Raw genomic sequence first — 20,094 nt, forward strand, 5'->3', positions numbered from 1 at the left:
GAAACTACAGAATTGATTGAAAAATTATTTCACTGTTGGAAAGCTACCCTATCCTAGTAACGTGTGCTATTACGAGAGAGATGCTAGTACGAGTAACGTGGGCTATTACATCCGGGTAAGGGTGAGGGGTTTTCCCATAGAAAAGTGTTAGTTTTTTTAAAATATTTTTGCGTAAATATGTGTGTATATAGAACTATTTGGTTCTTAAACCTTTTTGATGATGCTATTTGATCTGTACGATTGCCAATCATGAGCGTTTCGTTGTGAACGCGAAATGAATTTCGAGGCTACAAAGGCCTTGCAAATTGCCATTACAAAGCTATATAAATACATGAATGTAATACCCTTTTTTATTTGTTCGGGTATTATTTTTTTAGCTGTTGTTGTAGTATTTTTATTGTGTTATTGCACCTTATTAGTTGGTTTACGATGTTTGTTACTGACTTGGCTGTAAAGAAATGGTAAACAAGTGACATAATTACTGGCTGTAAATTATTAGTAGATCGAAAGTGTTTATATTCCGCTTTCTACAAAAAATCATGAATTGAAATGAAAAATATCGAATAACTTAAGTCATTTTTATTTTGTTTTGTCATCAACCCAACAAAGTTTCCACATCGATAAGCAAAGCTTAATCTTTGCGAAGGCAAATACCTACTTAACTATACCTTCTTTACCTACTATCGATTTACCATAAAACATTATTAAATTAAAAACGAAAACACTCAAGAAAAAACTAATTTAATTCCACAAATATTATACGAGAGCCGTGTCCCTGTGGAGCTATAGAAAATGAAAAACTTCGGTAGTATGTTAAATGGATTTTTTCGCAGTCCCTCGGGCATCATTTTAATGGTTAACGAAACGTTGATTTTTAACTGGTACCTATTCGAATAACGTGCGTATTTTTATTAAAAATAGAGTACCGTTATAATTTTTTACAATATTGAAAGGCCACCAGCTGCGGATTGTTATTTACTCGTTTTTTGTGTGAATGGAAACTTTTCTCGTTAAAATAACAACCGTGGGAGTACACGGATTGAATATTTCACTCGTACTACCAATGTATTGGCTACATACAATTGATTAACTTTTGCGGTAGTTTTCGAACTAAACATGAACCGTCTTACCACAAAAACTTTTTAACGTCAGTTTAAGACTTGTCTAAAAAAATGTCAAATTATGACGTTGACATATGGTTCATTTTGGAGCCACATTTTTTTTAGACAAGTGTAAAACAGTGGTTAAAGTTTTTGTAGTAAGGCCATAAATGTTCTGTTTTTTGTTGTTGTAACTATTGCTGTCTATTTGTTTAAAAACAAAAGGCACATATTGAAAAAACATTTAAAATTTTAACGATTTCGCCTAGTACTTTAATTCAGTAACTGTTGTAAGATTAGAAACCATATAAATAGGAAGGTGTACTTACTTAATTTTACATTTCAACAGATTACTGAACTTATCTAAGTGAAGATAGCCAGGCTATTCCAATCAGAATTGCCTATCTATTGCAATTTCCTTTTATAATTAAACAAACAGAACATTGAATATTCACAAAGATTTGCTTAAAATAGGTACTTAATTGGTATTGAAATTCCTTAGAATTTTCTTGTCAAAATATCAGACTTTTAATTAATGCACGCGTCTGAAGCACTAATTAAAAAAGGGCCAATAAATGTGATCCAGAATGTAATCAAAAATGTTCTATCTAATGAAACTTTGAATTTTTGTATTAAAAGCTCTGACTATTAAATTAACAATTTGACAGCTACTTTACTGGCATAGTTTCGTAAACGCACAAAAAATAAAAAAAAAACAAGTTGCTCTTATTTCAAAAAGCAACAAACAACTGCTCAAAGAATTAACTAGCTAAAATTCTCTACAAATATCTACAAACCGGTAAAATGCGAGTGGGCCTTGCATATGAAGGGTTCCGCACCATTACGATGAAAGTACTATTTCAGTATCTGTTGTTATAGCGGCAACAACAATACATCATCTGTGATCATTTCAACTGTCTAGCTATCACGGTCCTTGAGATACAGCCTGGTGACAGACCGATAGACGGACGGACGGACGAGCAGACAGTGAAGTGTTAATAGACTGTCTGTTTTACCCTTTGGGTACCTATAGAACTTTAAAAAGGAGTAAATTAATTATGGTTTACATTCTTACGATATGAACAACATAATACAACTAATCTTTTCTCTGTCTAACCACCATTAAAAGTTCATAAGACTTTTATACTTACCACAAATTAACAACAGCAGTTCATAAACTCATTTCACTCTTTATAGACTGGTTGATTTATGTAAAGTCTCACGTTACATTGTTATCAGGCTACAAACAAATACGTATAAATCAATCTTGCGTATCACTTGCTGGAATTAAAAATTAATCACTGCTGTGTCATTGAACTCTAAAAATAAAGCCGACTCATGCCCTACATAATGTCATTTGTCCTGAAGAAATTCGAGTAATGGATCATGTTTAAAGGCACATGAAAAACTTCAAAATAGTTAACTTAAGTATCTAGACATTGAGAATCGCAAGTCAATGTATTATATTATCTATACAAAAGAAAATAATGTTTGTTACACTATTAATGACTCAAGAAGGGCTGAACCGTTTAAGCTGATAATGAAAGGGGAGATAGCTTAGACTCGGGAAAGGATCGTAGATTAGTTTTAGTCACCTACGGCTACGGCGAATAGTTACCTTGCAACTAAAAATATTACGTCCAGTTATAAGCAACATGTATATTACGAGTATTTATTTATCGCCATACTTCTGTTCTACACATACTTAGCTTATATTTTAACCCAAAATACAATCTTATTTTATAAAGTAAATTTAATTATAATTGCTCCTCTCGCTGCATCGACCGCAGCATCGCGACAGCCAATTATTAATTGAATTTCGCTACCAATCTAGCGGGAGCTATCCATTAAAATTAACCTAACCTATTTCCAATTATAGATGAATATTATGTATTTTCCCATTTACATTTAGTAAATATTAGTAACCAAACATATGTAGGTAAATCATGTAGATTTATAAATTAATGATCATTTTCAGCATCGCAAATACAACATCAATTTGTAAATTCTATTAATATTTCGTGAATTCAATAGGTAAATATGGAGAATACAATTTTGATGTATGTAACTAAAATTACTCGTGAAAGCGACTGAATAATAAAAGGAACTGGCTGAATTCTCTGCTGACTGCTAATCTGGCTAAAAGCTGGCTAATCTCCTCGTTTGAGAACAGAACTCCTTGGATAAGAAAATACAATTTTGATATCTGTTACAGCCTTTTTATCGTCCCACTGCTGGGCACAGGCCTCCTCTCACACGGAAAAGGATTGAGCGTTAATCACCACGCTTACTCAATGCTGGTTGGTGATTTCAGACCATATAGTCCAGGTTTCCACGAAATGTTTTTCTTCACATTTTTATCAGCCATTTCTATGTATGTATACCTAAGACACCACTTAGATATACATAGAAAGTACACACAAACTTAGAAACGTTGCATTGGTACTTGCCTGACCTGGAAACGAACCCACATAGCCATACATGAGAGGTTGGTGCTTTACCCACTAGGCCACCACGAATTTTGATATACCTAACTAAAATTACCAGTAGGAGCGAGTGAATAAATCAAAGGGAGGAAACTAGCTAAAATATATACGTAATTAAGTGACTGTCGTCCAAGGCGCGTATAAATTAGATTTGTGTCGCCAATATCGTTTACCTCAGTCGGGTCGTTCCGCTTCGTCCCGTTCCATTGCTGCCAGCCAAATTACACAGTGCTGTGAAATGCTTTTAACCTTGTTTAACTTTTAACGTCCATTATATCTGTGGACTGTATAGGAATAAAGGTATAATATAATTAAACATGAAATATCTATTTGAGAATATAAAATGGGAATTCTATAGGATGCACTAACAAGGTTTAGTGGGCGAGTGGAAATGAAAGCTATTTGTTGGAGTGAATGTTTAAAATTTAAATGGTGCCATCAGACTTTTTTTTGAAGTTTTCAGGGTATTTACAATCGTTACACACAGTAAAACTTAGTTATTGCGTAACTTTTACACGTTATGCATTACAGTGTAGGATTAAGTTTTAAATTTTGTAATGTAAATGGAAATAATTTGTTACATAAGGGGAACATACTTTTAATGTTAACTTTCACCAGTCCAGTAGCTATGTTGATTAATGATAGATTCCAATATAATAATGTGTTTACTATTTATAGAAACCTCGATAAAATCCACAAGTGTTGCTAAATATAAAATTAATCAAGTTCCAATAATAATAGTAATATGATTACATACACGCTACCTATTCACTATCTATAATAATAATTACACTATTATGACTAGGATATCGTCTGTCGGATAATGAACAGCGCTCTTTATTTGCATTTAGTTAAAGCGGATTAAACATGCACCTACATTTGCACATTATTAATCACATATCAGATATTTATTCATATAAATAATATTTTAATTACTTTTAGTTTACAAAAATTATATTAATGGCATATTAAACATTAGGGATATTTTAATATTCGTTAAATAAATAATTATTTAGCATCAAAAATATTAAACTACTAAAATAAACGGTACAAATAGTACAGTGACATACATTTATCACCTACTTACTAATAAAACTCCTAATCAATCACCCAATTATGCCCAATACACCTTTGACAATACGATATTTAACGTACTTAACGTCTCAATAGAGGTTCTATAATTATGTACAACAGTAGACAAAGGCAAACATGCCTATTGACCACAATTAATTGACCATAACGCTTAGAATCCGCATTCCTGCATAGTTTGTTAGATTCTATTTTCAAACATTACCTACGTACAAAAGGTATTCCAGTTTGGTATCCCAAATAAAGGCGGACCTGTAGCCAAGAGAACCTAATTACTTTTGGCCGATGTGACGATCCGAACCCATGACCTAAATACCGAGGCATTTGCTACCCTCGTCCAATAACGCGTGCCTATATCGCCACTGCCATTATTTAATTAAATATCTACGCCGTAGATACCGAACTTAGAATTATTGCAATCAAGACACTATTCTCTTCTATTAATATTTATATTAATATTTTTTCTATTAATATTTACAAATGAAACAATACCCACGTATTTGTTATCTTCAGCACGCTCCTTGCATACTTAAACCCATATTTCGACTGTATCATAAAATAACTCATATAAAATGTAATCGCACTGTGTACACAACTTATCATGACGATATCATGACCAAAGGTGTCTCTTTGCAGGTTGCACGGACAACAAGGCTTAAATGGGGCGAAGGAAATTAAATTAAAAACTAAAGTTCCTTGCACGATACGCAAATACTCGCACAGACTGCCGATGTTTGCTCTGGGAACGTTATCACTTGATAAGTTAGAACACAAGCCGAGTGCAAACAACGTTATCATGGTAACGTTCTTGCCGGGGACTCGGCGCCGCTGCACAGACTCCGCTCCGCTGAGGCGCGCAGAACAACACACCTGAGACACGGGACTGTCTCGTCTTCCACGCCAGCGAATGGCGCAATGGAACTGCAGCACAGATAGTGTGACAGTGACAATTAATGTGACTAAGTGTTAATGTTAGTGTAAATAGGCAAGCCAAAGAACAAACCAAAGCTAATTAGCTCAAATTCCTAGTCGAGAGAGATTTAAGCCGTCAAGCTGGAGGACCTAACGACGTTCGAGAATACAGAAACAGATAATGTCAGTGCGAAGGTGGCGGAGTGCCTGGCGAAGAATGAGAACCTGTCGATGCAGGAGTACTGTCCTGCGTACTACGACGGGTTGCTGTGCTGGGACCCGACGCCCTGGAACACGCAGGCCATCCAGCGCTGCTTCAGCGAGTTCCACGGGGTCCAGTACGATGACACACGTAAGTCTCTAATCCTCTATTACGCCGCTCTCGCTCGAGTATGTAAACAATGCGATCACGTGGTCTAGACGGATCTGTGCGAGGATTTTGTATGGAATCTCTTGACGTTGTTTTGGGTGTTAGTAGATCATGCCCGCATTTTCTTTTGTTCTAGTTAATGCTATTTAAGTAATCCTAATGTGTAGGTATTAATTGATGTACCATGTCTACACACACAATAGTCGGTACCGTATGTAGACAGTTAAATCATTACCTACCAGCTTTTCAAACCAAATGAAGTTTTTAGCACTGATTATTCTGTGTGATACACACAGAATAATTCTTCTTGAAGTTATAAGTAGTGTAATCTTAAGTACAACAACGAAGAAACATGTTTAATATTAGTGCATCAATGACAAAAACAAGGTCGATGTAAAGGCGTACCTTTATGTGCATTTGGGGCAGCCTTGAGCCAAAGGCGTGGCTAAAGAAAGCGTAAATATCTATTTTCACTGGACGATGATATTTTACCTAGTTTGGATACTTTTTTGATCTACTATAAACTTTTCACAACAGTTCTTTCGGCAAGTACCTCGTTTAGATGAAACAGAGATACTTTCATTACGAATGCTTAGTTTGAAGGCAGTCTTTTTTAAATTACCTGCTTTTAAAATCCCCAAAGTACCGTATACAATACTATGATATATGAATAAAATACCATGAAGGTGCTCGAAGTAGTTCAAGTCACTGATTCGGCATAATTACACGAGTATTTTGTAAAATTCAGTAACCACATTAACATAACAAGCGAAATATCCAATTTATTGTAGCATTCACTCTTTCTTTAACTGTCTTCATGTAAATCTTCTGAATCACAATAGAATACAATACGAACTTAAACTCAGTAATAAAAAAGCGAAAAGCCTTAAGCACTGCATTCTCTCCTATCATTGCAACGAACCGTTTTTTAAGAGCTCTCATTGTACTACCAGTAACGACGTACTAAAATATCTTGAAAACAATAGGAATACAAATACGACTGTTATCCCGAGACGTTGCTTTTGTTGTGAAAACTGATAGGACTGGTGCAGCTCGAGTGTTAAATGTTACGATAATAACTGCAGTGTTTGAGTACAGTAGTAGTTTTGTGGTAAGATTCAGCTTAAAGTAACTTAGTAATGTATAGAGTGGTCCAAAAAATGTTGAGACTAATTCGAGATTCCTCACGCTTAGAAGCACTTTATATGCTTCTAATACCTTATGTATATTCGGTAAATGCTTGTAGTCTTAACTTAACATGCATCTTTAGAACAGTAGGTATTATTCGAATTGAAAGAAGCACTTGACTTTAATACGAGGAGACTTATATTTTGTCACAATTAATATTTACTTCTCTCGTTCTCTCTTCGAAATAAAACCAATTTAAAGTTTCAATTATGTTTAAACTCGACCGTACCTGTAAATCTCTAATTGAAAATGCTCATTTGGCTCTTCAAACTTACGAATTTCAAAACTTCAAGTAGACACACACAAAATATAATCGAACATGTAAACAAATAAAGGTCACCGTTCCCTTCCTATCATATATTGTTTACATACCATTTGCACAAACCGCTACACCAACATGGAGCGTACCTGTAGATTTAGCCAAAAACCACAACCCATTACCAAGAGACTATTATCCATTATTGATGTTTGTATGTGTGTGTTTCACTAACACATACATATGATGTATACTGTTTAATTTAATGTACAACTTTGATTTTCATGCGTGTCCCAAGAGAATAGCTGCCTTGTTGCTCAACCGTTTTGCCGTAAAAATATTAATAAACTGACGTTTGTAGATTTTTTGTGATCTTTGAATTTTTCTTCTTTGTTCCCAATTTTATTTGGAGTAGGTCAGTCAATATATTTTCCTCTTCCATTCTTCTCTGTCACTCCTCATACTAACATTTACTCCCTTCTTATTCCTGCCCTCTCTTAGATAATGAATTATTGATCTCCTTTATTGATCTCCTACTCTGTCATCTTTGAGACATGTTTTCCATCCCTCCTCGTAACATGCATCTGCCTCTCATCTTTTCTGCAACTGGTCTTACTCTCAGACTCCCTCTGTCCGATAAATTCATTCAAGAGCTTCTGATTCTTGTAAAAAAAACAGCCAGCCACAAAAAGGGTAAAATCCGTTGCTTAGCAACCTTGTTATGTAACCCCGCTTCTTTTGTTTCCCAAAGGCTTCGGGTATTTGAAAGGATTATGATATTTTTTACCATTTTATTATTCTCTCAATGCTGAAAATTTACTCTAAGCTACCCGTGTCTTTATTTCGCATATTTTCTTTTTTCAAATATGATTCTGGATCTGTGTCAGCGAAATATAACCTTTATGAACATTACAGTTTCATAATATCAACGTTTTGTGAATTGCAAAAGCCAACCAATTTAAAACTGTTTCACCAAACTGCAAATTATTCAAAATAATGTTATTTTAGAAACCCACAAGTGACTTTATTTGTCTGTTTTACGATTAAAATTAGTTTGTTTGGACAATATTTGAACCCCTGTTTGTACTATACTTTTTAGCCGGATGCAAACAGTCCCTCGGGCCGTGAGAGAAACTGAGGAATATAGCTAGTTCATAACAAACCTCGTTTGTAAACATGAATTATGACAAACTGGGTTGCAACCGCGTAGAACACCCATGACAATTATAATTTTGAAAACATGTATTTGACTAACATAAAATTCATAATAATTAAGGAAGTGCTCTATTTTGTAACTTTGTCAAAATATTCCGCGATTTCTTACTTAATCTCGGTATTCAATACCCAAAATTTTAGGGTTTACCAAAGGCAAACCACAAGATCCCGAAAATTATTGCGTAATATTGTAGACATTACCTATAGTTAACAATTTTACGTCAGATTATAATCCTCCGTACCTTCTATTAGATAAATAGTGTAGCTAACAGTGACATTTACCTTAAAGAGTGGTTTATAATATAGGGTGTCAAATAAGCAGTCGCTCCATGCACAGAACCTACTCAGCTGCATGCACTTAATCTGTGAGTCTAGCCTAGTTGAAAAAGGCTAGGCAGATGATTAGATGAACAATCATGATTGTTTCTGACACAAACATTGTTGAAAGGTTCTTTTAACAGACCGACATGTGTTGATGGGGAGTTTGTTTCCACTTCTTCTTCCCAGCAAAAACACATAGGAAGTTGTGAAGGGCAGGCGTTTTAGGGGCTGTATTTTGAAAGCGCTGTTTTGCAGCCAAGTTTGAATAAATGATTTTTGATTTTGACAGAGAATGCCTCCCGCTGGTGCATGGACGGCGTTTGGCGCAACTACTCGAACTACGCGAACTGTACGGAACGCATTGCCAACGTGTCGCCGACTGACGTCACCAGCCTCATCTACCTCGCGGGCTACTCGCTCAGCCTCGCTGTGTTGTCGCTTGCGGTGTTCGTGTTCCTTTATTTCAAGTAAGTGGAAAACCTGTTATATCAAAAGTTATCGATTAAGGGTATTTCGATTAAGACGTTAGACGTTACGTTACAACCTTGTTATCGTCCCACTTCTGGGCACAAGTCTCCTCTCCCACGGAGATGGATTGAGCATTAACCGCCACGCTTGCTCAATGCGGGTTAGTGTTAAGACCTCTAGTTAACTTTTTATACAAATTCTTTGATTAGCTTTACTTATTACATTTTTTTATGAACGTAAGTTAAACTAGAAATGTTTCGTTAGTGGATAGGTAAAGCCATTTTAATGAGCTACTTAAATGCGGATAAGACAGTCACGCCCAAGTACACTTTTCGGAAAACAACTGTTGCTTTGGAAATTCGTAGTAAACATTTGGTTTAAGAAACCTTTATGTTATTGAATGCTAACACTGTCATCTATTAAAAACATTACAAAAAAATATTGTTTATTTGTTAGAAAAAATAATTCATCACTCTCTTGAAACGTTTATGAACTCTCATAAAAAATTCTTTAGTTACAATTGCGAAAAACTAATCTTTCCACATTTATATAGTAATTGTTAGTGTGACAAGAATTGCGCTACTTATGTCAGACATAACGCGCTAGGCGGCTCATTCAGACTTATCGCATCATAAATTGGAAGTCTGGGAGCGCCACAATGGCGTCAAGAGTTTTTCTCGACAAATTATTTTATGGAATGAAAATCAGAAATGTGTTTCGGAATATTTCTTGTGCTTTTGTTATGAAAACTTGAATTTTAAATTATATGTGACTCTAAAGGAGCTGTATGCGCCATTACACTAATTTAAAACAGGCTTGAAGCATTCCTTGCATAATCAATTTACCGCTAAATATCACAACAGCATTAATTACTACACACTATGTATGTAAATATTAGGTAGTCAAATTTCTTCAACTCCCATTACTTTACATTTGAAATGAATCCTAAATATTTGCTATTCGGTACTTATAACATTTTAGGGTCAAAATATTAAAAAATTGTTTCATGTGGAAACTACTAGTTTTCCAATACCTATTCATTCTTGCGTACAACATAGGTAAATTCAATTTAGAACTCATAGGTATGTGTAGAGTCTGCTATACCAATATTAGTAGGTAGGTACGCCTCTATTATTATTATCAGTTAGTCATGATTTCTTTACCGAAGGAATTTCAAAATCTGAAATTGGAATCGCTCTTCAGAATATTATGATTTTCTTCAAAATACATGTATCAGCGCTCTCAAAAGGCATCGTAAGTAGGTCAGTGACCTGAGATCGGAATATGAGATGCAAATTCAATATTCTAAGATATACGCTTATTCATAGATATATTTGCAGATCAATCACACTTGTCAAAGCAGTGAGTAAGATTGTAGATATGGGTAATACCCATTTCTACGTTTTGTTCCAAGAAAATAATATTTGTAGATATATGTCACCGGAAAATAACAAGATCCGTAAGTTTATCATTTTACTAGGAAAGGACAATGGGCACAAATATATGGGACCTGGTATACCCCACCAATAGGAATGTCATATATATCATTGGATAGGCCTTTTTATGTAGGACAAGATTTACTATGACAGCTTTGCTGAAATGTTTGTCCGTTCTGAGATATAGATCAAAAACTGTGCTAAAGTTAGAACTAAGTAATCTATTGATACCTCAAGTTTTTAAAGGAAAATCTAAGTACTACTACTACTACTAGTACTAGTGAGCCAGCTGTGCAAGTGATTTTATGGACAGAAAAAGTGTTTAATTCAAAAAGTTTTAGTGCAAAACAAACACTCACATGCGTCATTCTAACGGATTGCAATTATTTGAAAATCTGTCAATGCACAAAGTATTCATTAATTTCGAAAAAGTTTCTAATGAGCGCTTAGCCTATTCGTAGAAGAGAGCGCATGCGGAGCGATTGGACGTGAGATCGCGCCCGGCATCCTGCACGACTTTTTGTGATTCTTAGAAATTTAATTTGGAGTATTTATTTGTTCAACATGGATAGTGAATACGTAACACAACGCAAAAACAAAACTAATACGACAAATAATGATTCCCTCAATTTATCGTTCATATCGTCACATTCGGACTACCTATCAAGCAGCTTACCCGATCTATCTACACGTCAACAGTATAATGTAGATATTGAAAGTTATAAGGAGGAAATTCAACGCCTAAAGGAACAACTGGAAATTGCTCATGCAGAGATAGAAAATATAAGTACGGAAAACCGCTTATTGAAACAACAGACTATTGAGCAAGATCGTACTATAATCGAATTAAAAAAAATATGCACAAGTTCGCCGTATTCCCCCAAAAGTACACTAAGGAAAATCAAACAAACACGGCGTAATCCAATATTAAATAACAGTTGTGTAGATCTCGCACTGAAACCCGACGACGAAAGGGATGGATCTAAAGCTAACCTTGCTTGTAAGAACACCGTAAATACACAGTTGTATGATCATCAAACGAGTGCTCAAACCAATCCGCCGCCGAATAATAACTCAAGTTTAACCCAGATTAGGGAACTTGATGTCACAACTTCTCCGGAGACAGCACAAAGTCATCCACAAATTATAATAGTCGGCGGACAACAGCTGTCTGGACTCGCGTCGGAACTTATCCACTCACGAATGGGATCCAATTATGGGAAATATAAGGTATCTTCTTTGATAAAACCCAATGCTACAACTCCAGAAATATTAAAATGTTGCCAAAATTTACAACAATCTAAAGACAATTACTTAATCCTCAGTGTTGGTGAAAATGATGTTAATCCGAATAACTTACTATATGAACTTGTAGCTACTTTAAAATTCTTGGAAAATGTTAATATTATTATTGTTAATGTTTGTAGAAATAAAAGCCTAAACGAAATAATGTTAAATAACCTACTTAAAAACATTTGTCATAATTTTGAAAATTGTCGTTTCTTAGATATTGGTTCGAATGTACAATTCAAGAAAAATTATTTACTTAATGCGTGCAACAAAATTAACTTTATATTGGATAATGAATATTACACTAAACGTTTCCTGACCTTTAAAAACATTGCACTTGTAAAAAAGTCTCAACCAAATAAAAAACAACCACTTAAGGGTACCATCCCCTTTTATTTTCCAATAATATCAAAGCCGCAAAACTCAGAACATACCAAAAATAATTCAAATACGCCTGTTCAGTTATTTCGTTCGTAAAAATAATAATCGCATAACCAATAAAAAAAGTCATACGGTTCGTCTATTTCATCAGAATATAGCAGGCTTATTAAATAAATTAGAACAGGTAGAAATATGTTTGAATGAATTTAAAGAGAATAAAACTCCAATTCGTATTCTATGTTTATCCGAAACATTTGTAAAAGCTGGCGATGAGTATAATATTCGCTTGCATGGGTATTATGTAGGTAGCTCTTTCTCTAGACAAAATGAGAAACGCGGAGGTGTATGTATATTACTTGATAAATCCTTAGACTGTAAACCGATTAAGGTATGTGAGACATTATCTTGTGAAAAAGTATTTGAATGTTGTGGTGTTGATATACCAGCGTTACAATGTGTAGTAATTTGTGTTTACAGAATACCCGCATCTAACTTATCTATATTTTTTGATAAATTAGAATTGCTTATGTACAAACTTAACTTAAAAGATAAGAAAAGAATAATTTTGACTGGTGACCTAAATATAAATACCCTTATAAATAATAACTCAGTTTTAGACTTACAAAATTTTCTTCTAACACATAATTTACAGCTTCACATTACTGAACCGACCCGTAAGGATTCCTGCATAGATCATATTATTAGCAACATGAAAAACGTTATTGGTAAAGTTCACCATTTATATTTATCGGATCATGATACTGGGCAGACTCTAGATTTTCCTGTTAAATATCAAAAACCGGGACCTCTATTTATTTATGTAATGAAAAGAGATTATTGCGAAGATAACATCTTAAAGTTTAGAATGCATCTTGCAAGTTTATCGTGGCAGGACGTACTAAATGAGCCAGATTTAAAGAGCGCATTTAGTTTATTCCATGAAAACTTTACAATGTTATATAATTTGTGCTTTCCTATTAACAAAATTAGGGTAAATGTAAACGTTACTTCGCCTAAATGGATTACTAAAGGTATTAAAAAATCAACAGTCACGAAAAGAAAATTGAGACAACTATGTTATAAGTTAAAGAACGAAAAGTCTAAATCGGAATATATACTGTATAATAAATTATTAAAAAAATGTATAGTGAACTCTAGAAGGCAAGTAAACCAAAAACATATTGCAATGGCTTCGAACAAATGTAAGGCTACATGGAATATAATTAAAGATAAACATGAAATTAGATATGGCCAACAAGATATAAAGATTATTGAAAATGGGGTACTTATAAATGATCCATTAAAAATCGCTAACTTATTTAATACATTCTACATACAAAAAACTAATAAGCAAAATAATAGTTTACCAAATTATAATCTAATAAATAAAAATGATTCAACTATATTCTTAACACCATGTGACGATGATGAAGTAAAAAAAGTCATCAAATCATTAAAAGACACTAATGCAGTTGGGTATGATCTGATATCGACAAATATTCTCAAACATGTTTGTGTTGAAATTTCCCCAGTATTAAGCTATCTTGTAAATCTTTCATTTTGGCAAGGAGTATTTCCTGAAGAGTTAAAATTATCTATAATCAAACCACTGCATAAGAAAAATGATAAAGAGGATCTTAATAATTATCGACCCATAACGCTCATTCCAATCCTTTCCAAAATATTTGAAAAGTTGATGCACTCGCGTATTACTAATTTCCTAAATAAACATAATATTATTACTCAGGAACAAAATGGTTTTCAAAAGAACAAATCCACCACACTTGCAGCTTACTCTTTGGTAAAAACAGTCACAGAATATCTTAATAAAAGTAAACAGGTATCCGCAATCTTTTTTGATATGACGAGTGCGTTTGATTTTGTTGACCACAAAATATTGCTACAAAAGTGCGAATACTATGGTATCAGAGGAAATGCCCTAAAATGGCTAGAAAGCTATCTATCGAACCGCAAACAATGTGTACAGATTTCTAGAACTAGTACAAAAGGTGAGGCACAAGTACATAGATCTACATATCTAACAAATACATTTGGTGTTCCTCAAGGGAGTGTCTTGGGCCCACTTTTGTTTTTAATTTATATAAACGACATTCCGAAGGTAACGGAATACAAGTGTACATTGTTTGCTGATGACATATCTGTGATAGTTCCTGATCTCACCACCACATCTGATTACAAGCGAATCTTGAATGATACGGTGGAAAATATTATGCGTTGGCTCGATCAAAATAACCTTACAGCCAACATATCCAAGACAAAAGTAATAAAATTTCGAAATTATAATAGTGTGGCCTCAAGTGTTAAATTAGAATACTGCGGACAAAACATTGAAGAATTGGACACAACCAAATTTCTAGGAGTGTTACTGGATAAAAATGTGAACTGGAAAGCTCAAGTAGCGAATGTCTGCTCTCGTATAAATAAATTTGTTTATGCCCTTCGGAAAATTAGAAAGCTTACTTGTGAAAAAACGGCTTTACTAGCGTATCACGGTTATGTAAGTTCGGTACTCCGGTACGGGTTAATATTATGGGGTAATTCTACAGAAGTCAGTAGGGCATTCATATCCCAAAAAAAATGTATCCGGGCTATCTGTGGAGCTAGTCCAACAGAGTCGTGCAGACCACTATTTAGAAGATTAAATATATTAACCTTAAGTAGCCTTTATATTTATGAAATCGGAGTATTTGTTAAAAAGCACAGTCAGTTGTTTGAAAAAGTGAGTGATAATAAAAGGTACCAATCACGCGACGTAACAAAATTAGCTCTGCCGAGAATTCTAACTACTCTGTACAAAAAAAACTGTAGCTGCATGACGATCCATATTTTTAACAAAATTCCTAAATCAATTAGAGAACTCCCATTATCCAAATTCAAAATCAAACTTAAAAAGTGGTTACTAGACAAATGTTTTTATACGGTTTCTGAATTTATTAAACACAAAAACGCATGATACAATGCGTAAGTAGTGTCTAACACGATATGATGATTGTTTGTAAGTAATGTTAAAAATATTATAATTTAATAATGTTTAATTTAATATTTTGTGTTATGTGTAATTAAATAGATTTTATTTGTATTATCTCGATTGTTGTAATTTTAATTTTTAATGATTGAATAATTAATTTTATTGTATTGTCTGAAATAACACTTCTGTATGTGTATGACACTGTAATATTTATTTTTCATTTTATGTCAATGTAGTATGTACCAGTGTCTACTCGAAATTTGCATACCGATTGAGCGGTGAGATATGCATGTACGTTATGTAATTTACCAAAACACCTGTACCTAATAACGTGTCTCTGCAAATAAAGATTCTTCTTATTCTTATTCTTATTCTTATTCTAATAACTTTAAGTCTTGTAAGTACTACTGTGCCCGTTAGGATCCATAATTGTTACTATTATGTAGCATTTCAACCTTTTATTGTACCAACTGGATGTTGGGCGTAGTGAGAAACCGCACCAATAGGAAAGTCATACATATCATTGGATAGGTCTTTTTAACTGGTACAACATTTACTATGACAGCTTTGTTCTATTGTTTGTCCGTTCTGAGATATAGATAACAAACAATCTTAAAACTGATGCTAATCAATACTGTAATCTGATTTTCTTTCATATACAAGACTTACACTTAGTAGTTCTTAGATTTTCCTTTAAAAACTTGAGTTATCAATAGATTACTTAGTTCTAACTTTTGCACAGTTTTTGATCTATATCTCAGAACGGACAAACATTTCAGCAAAGCTGTCATAGTAAATATTGTTCTACATAAAAAGGCCTATCCAATGATATATATGACATTGCTATTGGTGGGGTATACCAATCTGCCCATTGTCCTTTATAAACTTTCGTAAGATTCTAAACGGGAGATAAATTGTAATATTTTACGTCCACATTTTCGTAAATTGATAAACTTACTGAACTCACTCGTAAGATAATAAGTAAACAGTAACCAAACGCTACGCGCGATCTGATTGGTTGGCTAGCACGTGTCACTTCTCCTTCCTCGCGGCCGCCCTATGGACACAAGCATTGCCACTATGAACATTGACCAATCAGAGAGAGTGTGTTATTTTACGTATTTCAAAGATCGTATATTTAAAAGAGCTTCTGTGATTAGTCGAACCATATAAAATCTTACGAATAGATATTCATTAGTTTATAAATTTACCGTATGACGTCGGAAATTGATAAATTTACGAAAATGTAGACGTAAAATATTACAATTTATCTCCCGTTTAGAATCTCACGAAAGTTTATAAACTTCCTAGTAAATTGATAAACTTACGGATCTTGTTATTTTCCGGTGACATATATAATCTATATTTATAAAATAAACTCGTGTTAGTTACACATTTTATAACTCAAGAGTGGCTAAATCGTTTAAGCTGAAATAGGAGGGGAGATAGCTTAAACCCAGGAGAAGGACATAGGATAGTTTTTGTCAGCATCCAGGACGTGGGTGAAACCGCGGACAGAGGCTAGTTTCATATAATAGTTGTTTTTTGTATTTAAAAGAAAATTACTCTATTGCTTTCGGTTTAAATCATGTATGGATAGCTTAAAGCGTAAGTGAGTGTAAGAAACGCTTTAAGGCCTTAAATTAATAAGAAGTCTATTTAGTCTTAGGTAAATTATAATTTTGGCCAAGCTCTTACTAATATTTTGCCGGTTTTCTTATTTTATCCTATTTAGTCTAGTTCTTATTTTTATTTTGTTCAGCTCTTCATACAAAAATATTTTACCAGTAACGCAATTTTTTTCATCAATTTGAATTTAACTGAAGTTCATGAACTATATAGCTGTCGCCTTATTTATTTACACAAGGGTCTGTTCATAGTCCTTCCCTTGTTTGTATTCTAAGTAGTGTGACCAGGCTACCATTACTGTAATCTCGTAATGGGAATAAAATGTACAATAAAGCTTATCCCGGATTTTGGGTTCAATCTCCCTCATCGTTTGATGTTATTTTACTAAATTAGGGTCAAATTCTGATTACAAGTATTGGGTCGATTACAAGTATTGATCGGGTATAACAACGCCTACTTATTTAGTAAACAAACTCAACTACAACTAATATTATGAATTAAAACGAGCATAAAGCCGACCAGGAATCGAACCCACAAGCACAGCAGCCGCGCTATGTGACCACAAAACCAACGAGGCAATTATAGAAAAGTTAATTATAAATTAAGAGGGCAGTAAAATAATATCTATAGAGGTAACAATTATAAAGTAAAATAAAAAAGTAAATATAAAGTAAAAATAAACCGGCCAAGTGCGAGTCGGACTCGCGCACCGAGGGTTCCGTACAAATCCTGGTTAGATAAAAAGTGAGTCTCGCGCCAACCGTTCAGTTTAGAACAATCATAGTTATGGTAATTTCGTGAGAGTCAAAATAGCTAATATTTTTTATTTTATAATATAACTAAAATAGTAGGCCAGTACCTTGTAAAAGTTATTTTATTAAAGTTATTTATATACAACATTTTATAGTCATCATTCAGAAATCTGATTGAAAATAACTAATTATGTCTTAAAGGTCATTGGGCATATCTGACCCGCTTTGTAAAAAGTGGCGGACATGAATCAAAGTAGTTTTAAATCGTGGAGAATGGTATGACGTTTCTTTGAATGTCCAGGATCGTTTGAAAAATATAATAGACAAGCAGTTTCAGAGGATTTTACAGGTTGCAATGCTAGTTTTTATTGTTAAAGACTTTTCATAAAGAAAGGATCTGGAAACCCTGAGTAATCGAGGGCAACTCTTGAATATTGTAGTCACGCATCGAGTCAAAACCAGACATGTGAGTGTATTTTTGAGGGTACTTGTAAACAGTGAAGGTTTGGAGCTGATTTGATTATGGAGACTACAGAGAGTCGAGGGAACTCCTGAACGGTATGTTGCAACTACCACGTGTTTGGGCTTATTTTATTCGTATTGGCGAAGACTTTCCACATAGATAGGTTTAACTGCCATTGTGGGATCGATAGCAAAGATCAGATATAGTTATGGGAACTCCTTTACAATTTATAACGTAACCTTGTGTTGGAGCTTATTTTATTTTAGGTGATGAGAATTCACTACTAATGGGATCTATTATTTTTTTAAACATGCATAGAGTTCTCTCGACTTTCTCACGTCTCCATCATCAGGTAAGCTCTAAACTTTCACTGTTTGATAGTATCACCAGACATACATCTGAGAATCAAGTTTTAATCCTATGCATGCCTACAATTTTTTATAGTTGCCCTCGATTTCTCAGGATTTCCATCATCAGATCCTGACCTGATGACAATGGAAATAAACGGCGAGTATACTCTTTCACTACAAAGAAATGATTTCTCAAATCCGTCAAATTTGGTCGTTTAAATTCCCCATTGAAATGAGGAAAATATTTGATGTTTACACCTGATTTTCTCTAGATTCTCACGGTTCACATAGATGCGACTAATGCCATAGTAAATCAGAGCCTTTATCATTATACTGTGCTATATTTCGTTCGTATCCGCCGTGGGTATGGTTTTCATACTAAGGTGCCCAATGACCTTTGAATGATTTAAAATTTTTCATAGTTTAGTGGCAATTATATTTAAGAAGTGTTTGATATGAATTTCAACTTTAATATCTCTACGCGTTCATGTAAAAAAGGGTAGTTAGTAAGTTTATAATTATTAAAAAAATATTTTATGTCGTGTAAGCAAAAATAATATTTTAATATTTTATGTAACTTCAAATTAATCATTTTCGCAATTTTTCCTTTATCTGTACTATATAACGCTGCTTCGTGGCGAATTTCAAGATTCTGAGTTCACGGGAAGTACCTTGTAGGTTTTGATTCCCTAGCGTGTGACAGAAATTCGTCTAAGGTGTCGGTATAACTGCTGTATCTTTTGATCGCGTTAACTTAGAAGTTTGTTTTTTTCACTGGCTAAAGGGACAATAGACTTAGGTATTTGGTATAAATTTCAATTTGATACCTTTATTCGTTCGTGAGAAATAAGGTAGTAAGTTTCATTTTATTAAAATATATTTTTTTATATTATATAACTAAAAAAATGAGATTTTCGTAATTTTTCCTATATTTGCATTATATGACAATACTTCATGCCAAATTTCAAGACTCTGAGTTTACGGGAAGTACCCTGTAGGTTTTGATTCCTTTGCGAGTGTCGAGAATTTGTTGAAAATATCGACATAATCGGTTGTATCTTTTGATTGGCTTGGCTTAGAAGCTTGATATTTTCATAGCTTAAAGGGACAACAGACCTGAGCATTTCATGTGAATTTCATCTTGATACGTCCACGCGTTCTTGAGATAAAGGGTCTTGACAGACAGACAGACAGACAGACAGACAGACAGACAGACAGACAGACGGACAACAAAGTGATCCTATAAGGGTTCCGTTTTTTCCTTTTGAGGTACGGAACCCTAATAAAAAAAAATTTAGGAAGTTAAGATAATTGTAGTAACAGAAAAAAAAAACTATAACATAATATCTAAGTAACATTATGTGACATAAGAAGTTGAAGAGCTTTTGAACCTAATATC

The 20,094-nt window shown here is 33.9% G+C and overlaps 1 protein-coding gene across 4 annotated transcripts in view; it reads left to right on the forward strand.

The window, feature by feature from the left end:
• Nucleotides 1-20,094, forward strand: part of LOC124637984 (diuretic hormone receptor) — a 187,260-nt gene that overhangs the window by 145,114 nt on the left and 22,052 nt on the right. For all 4 annotated transcript variants that reach the window (XR_006985316.1, XM_047174744.1, XM_047174743.1 and 1 more), the window contains 2 exons: nucleotides 5,312-5,939; nucleotides 9,227-9,404. Coding sequence is in view for 3 of the 4 variants with exons in the window: in XM_047174744.1 (XP_047030700.1) it covers nucleotides 5,819-5,939; nucleotides 9,227-9,404 (299 nt within the window). In the remaining variant the exon portion in view is untranslated. The remainder of the gene's footprint in view (nucleotides 1-5,311; nucleotides 5,940-9,226; nucleotides 9,405-20,094) is intronic.

The sequence above is a fragment of the Helicoverpa zea genome, chromosome 17, assembly GCF_022581195.2.
Source record: "Helicoverpa zea isolate HzStark_Cry1AcR chromosome 17, ilHelZeax1.1, whole genome shotgun sequence".
In the NCBI taxonomy this organism is placed as follows: Eukaryota; Metazoa; Arthropoda; class Insecta; order Lepidoptera; family Noctuidae; genus Helicoverpa; species Helicoverpa zea.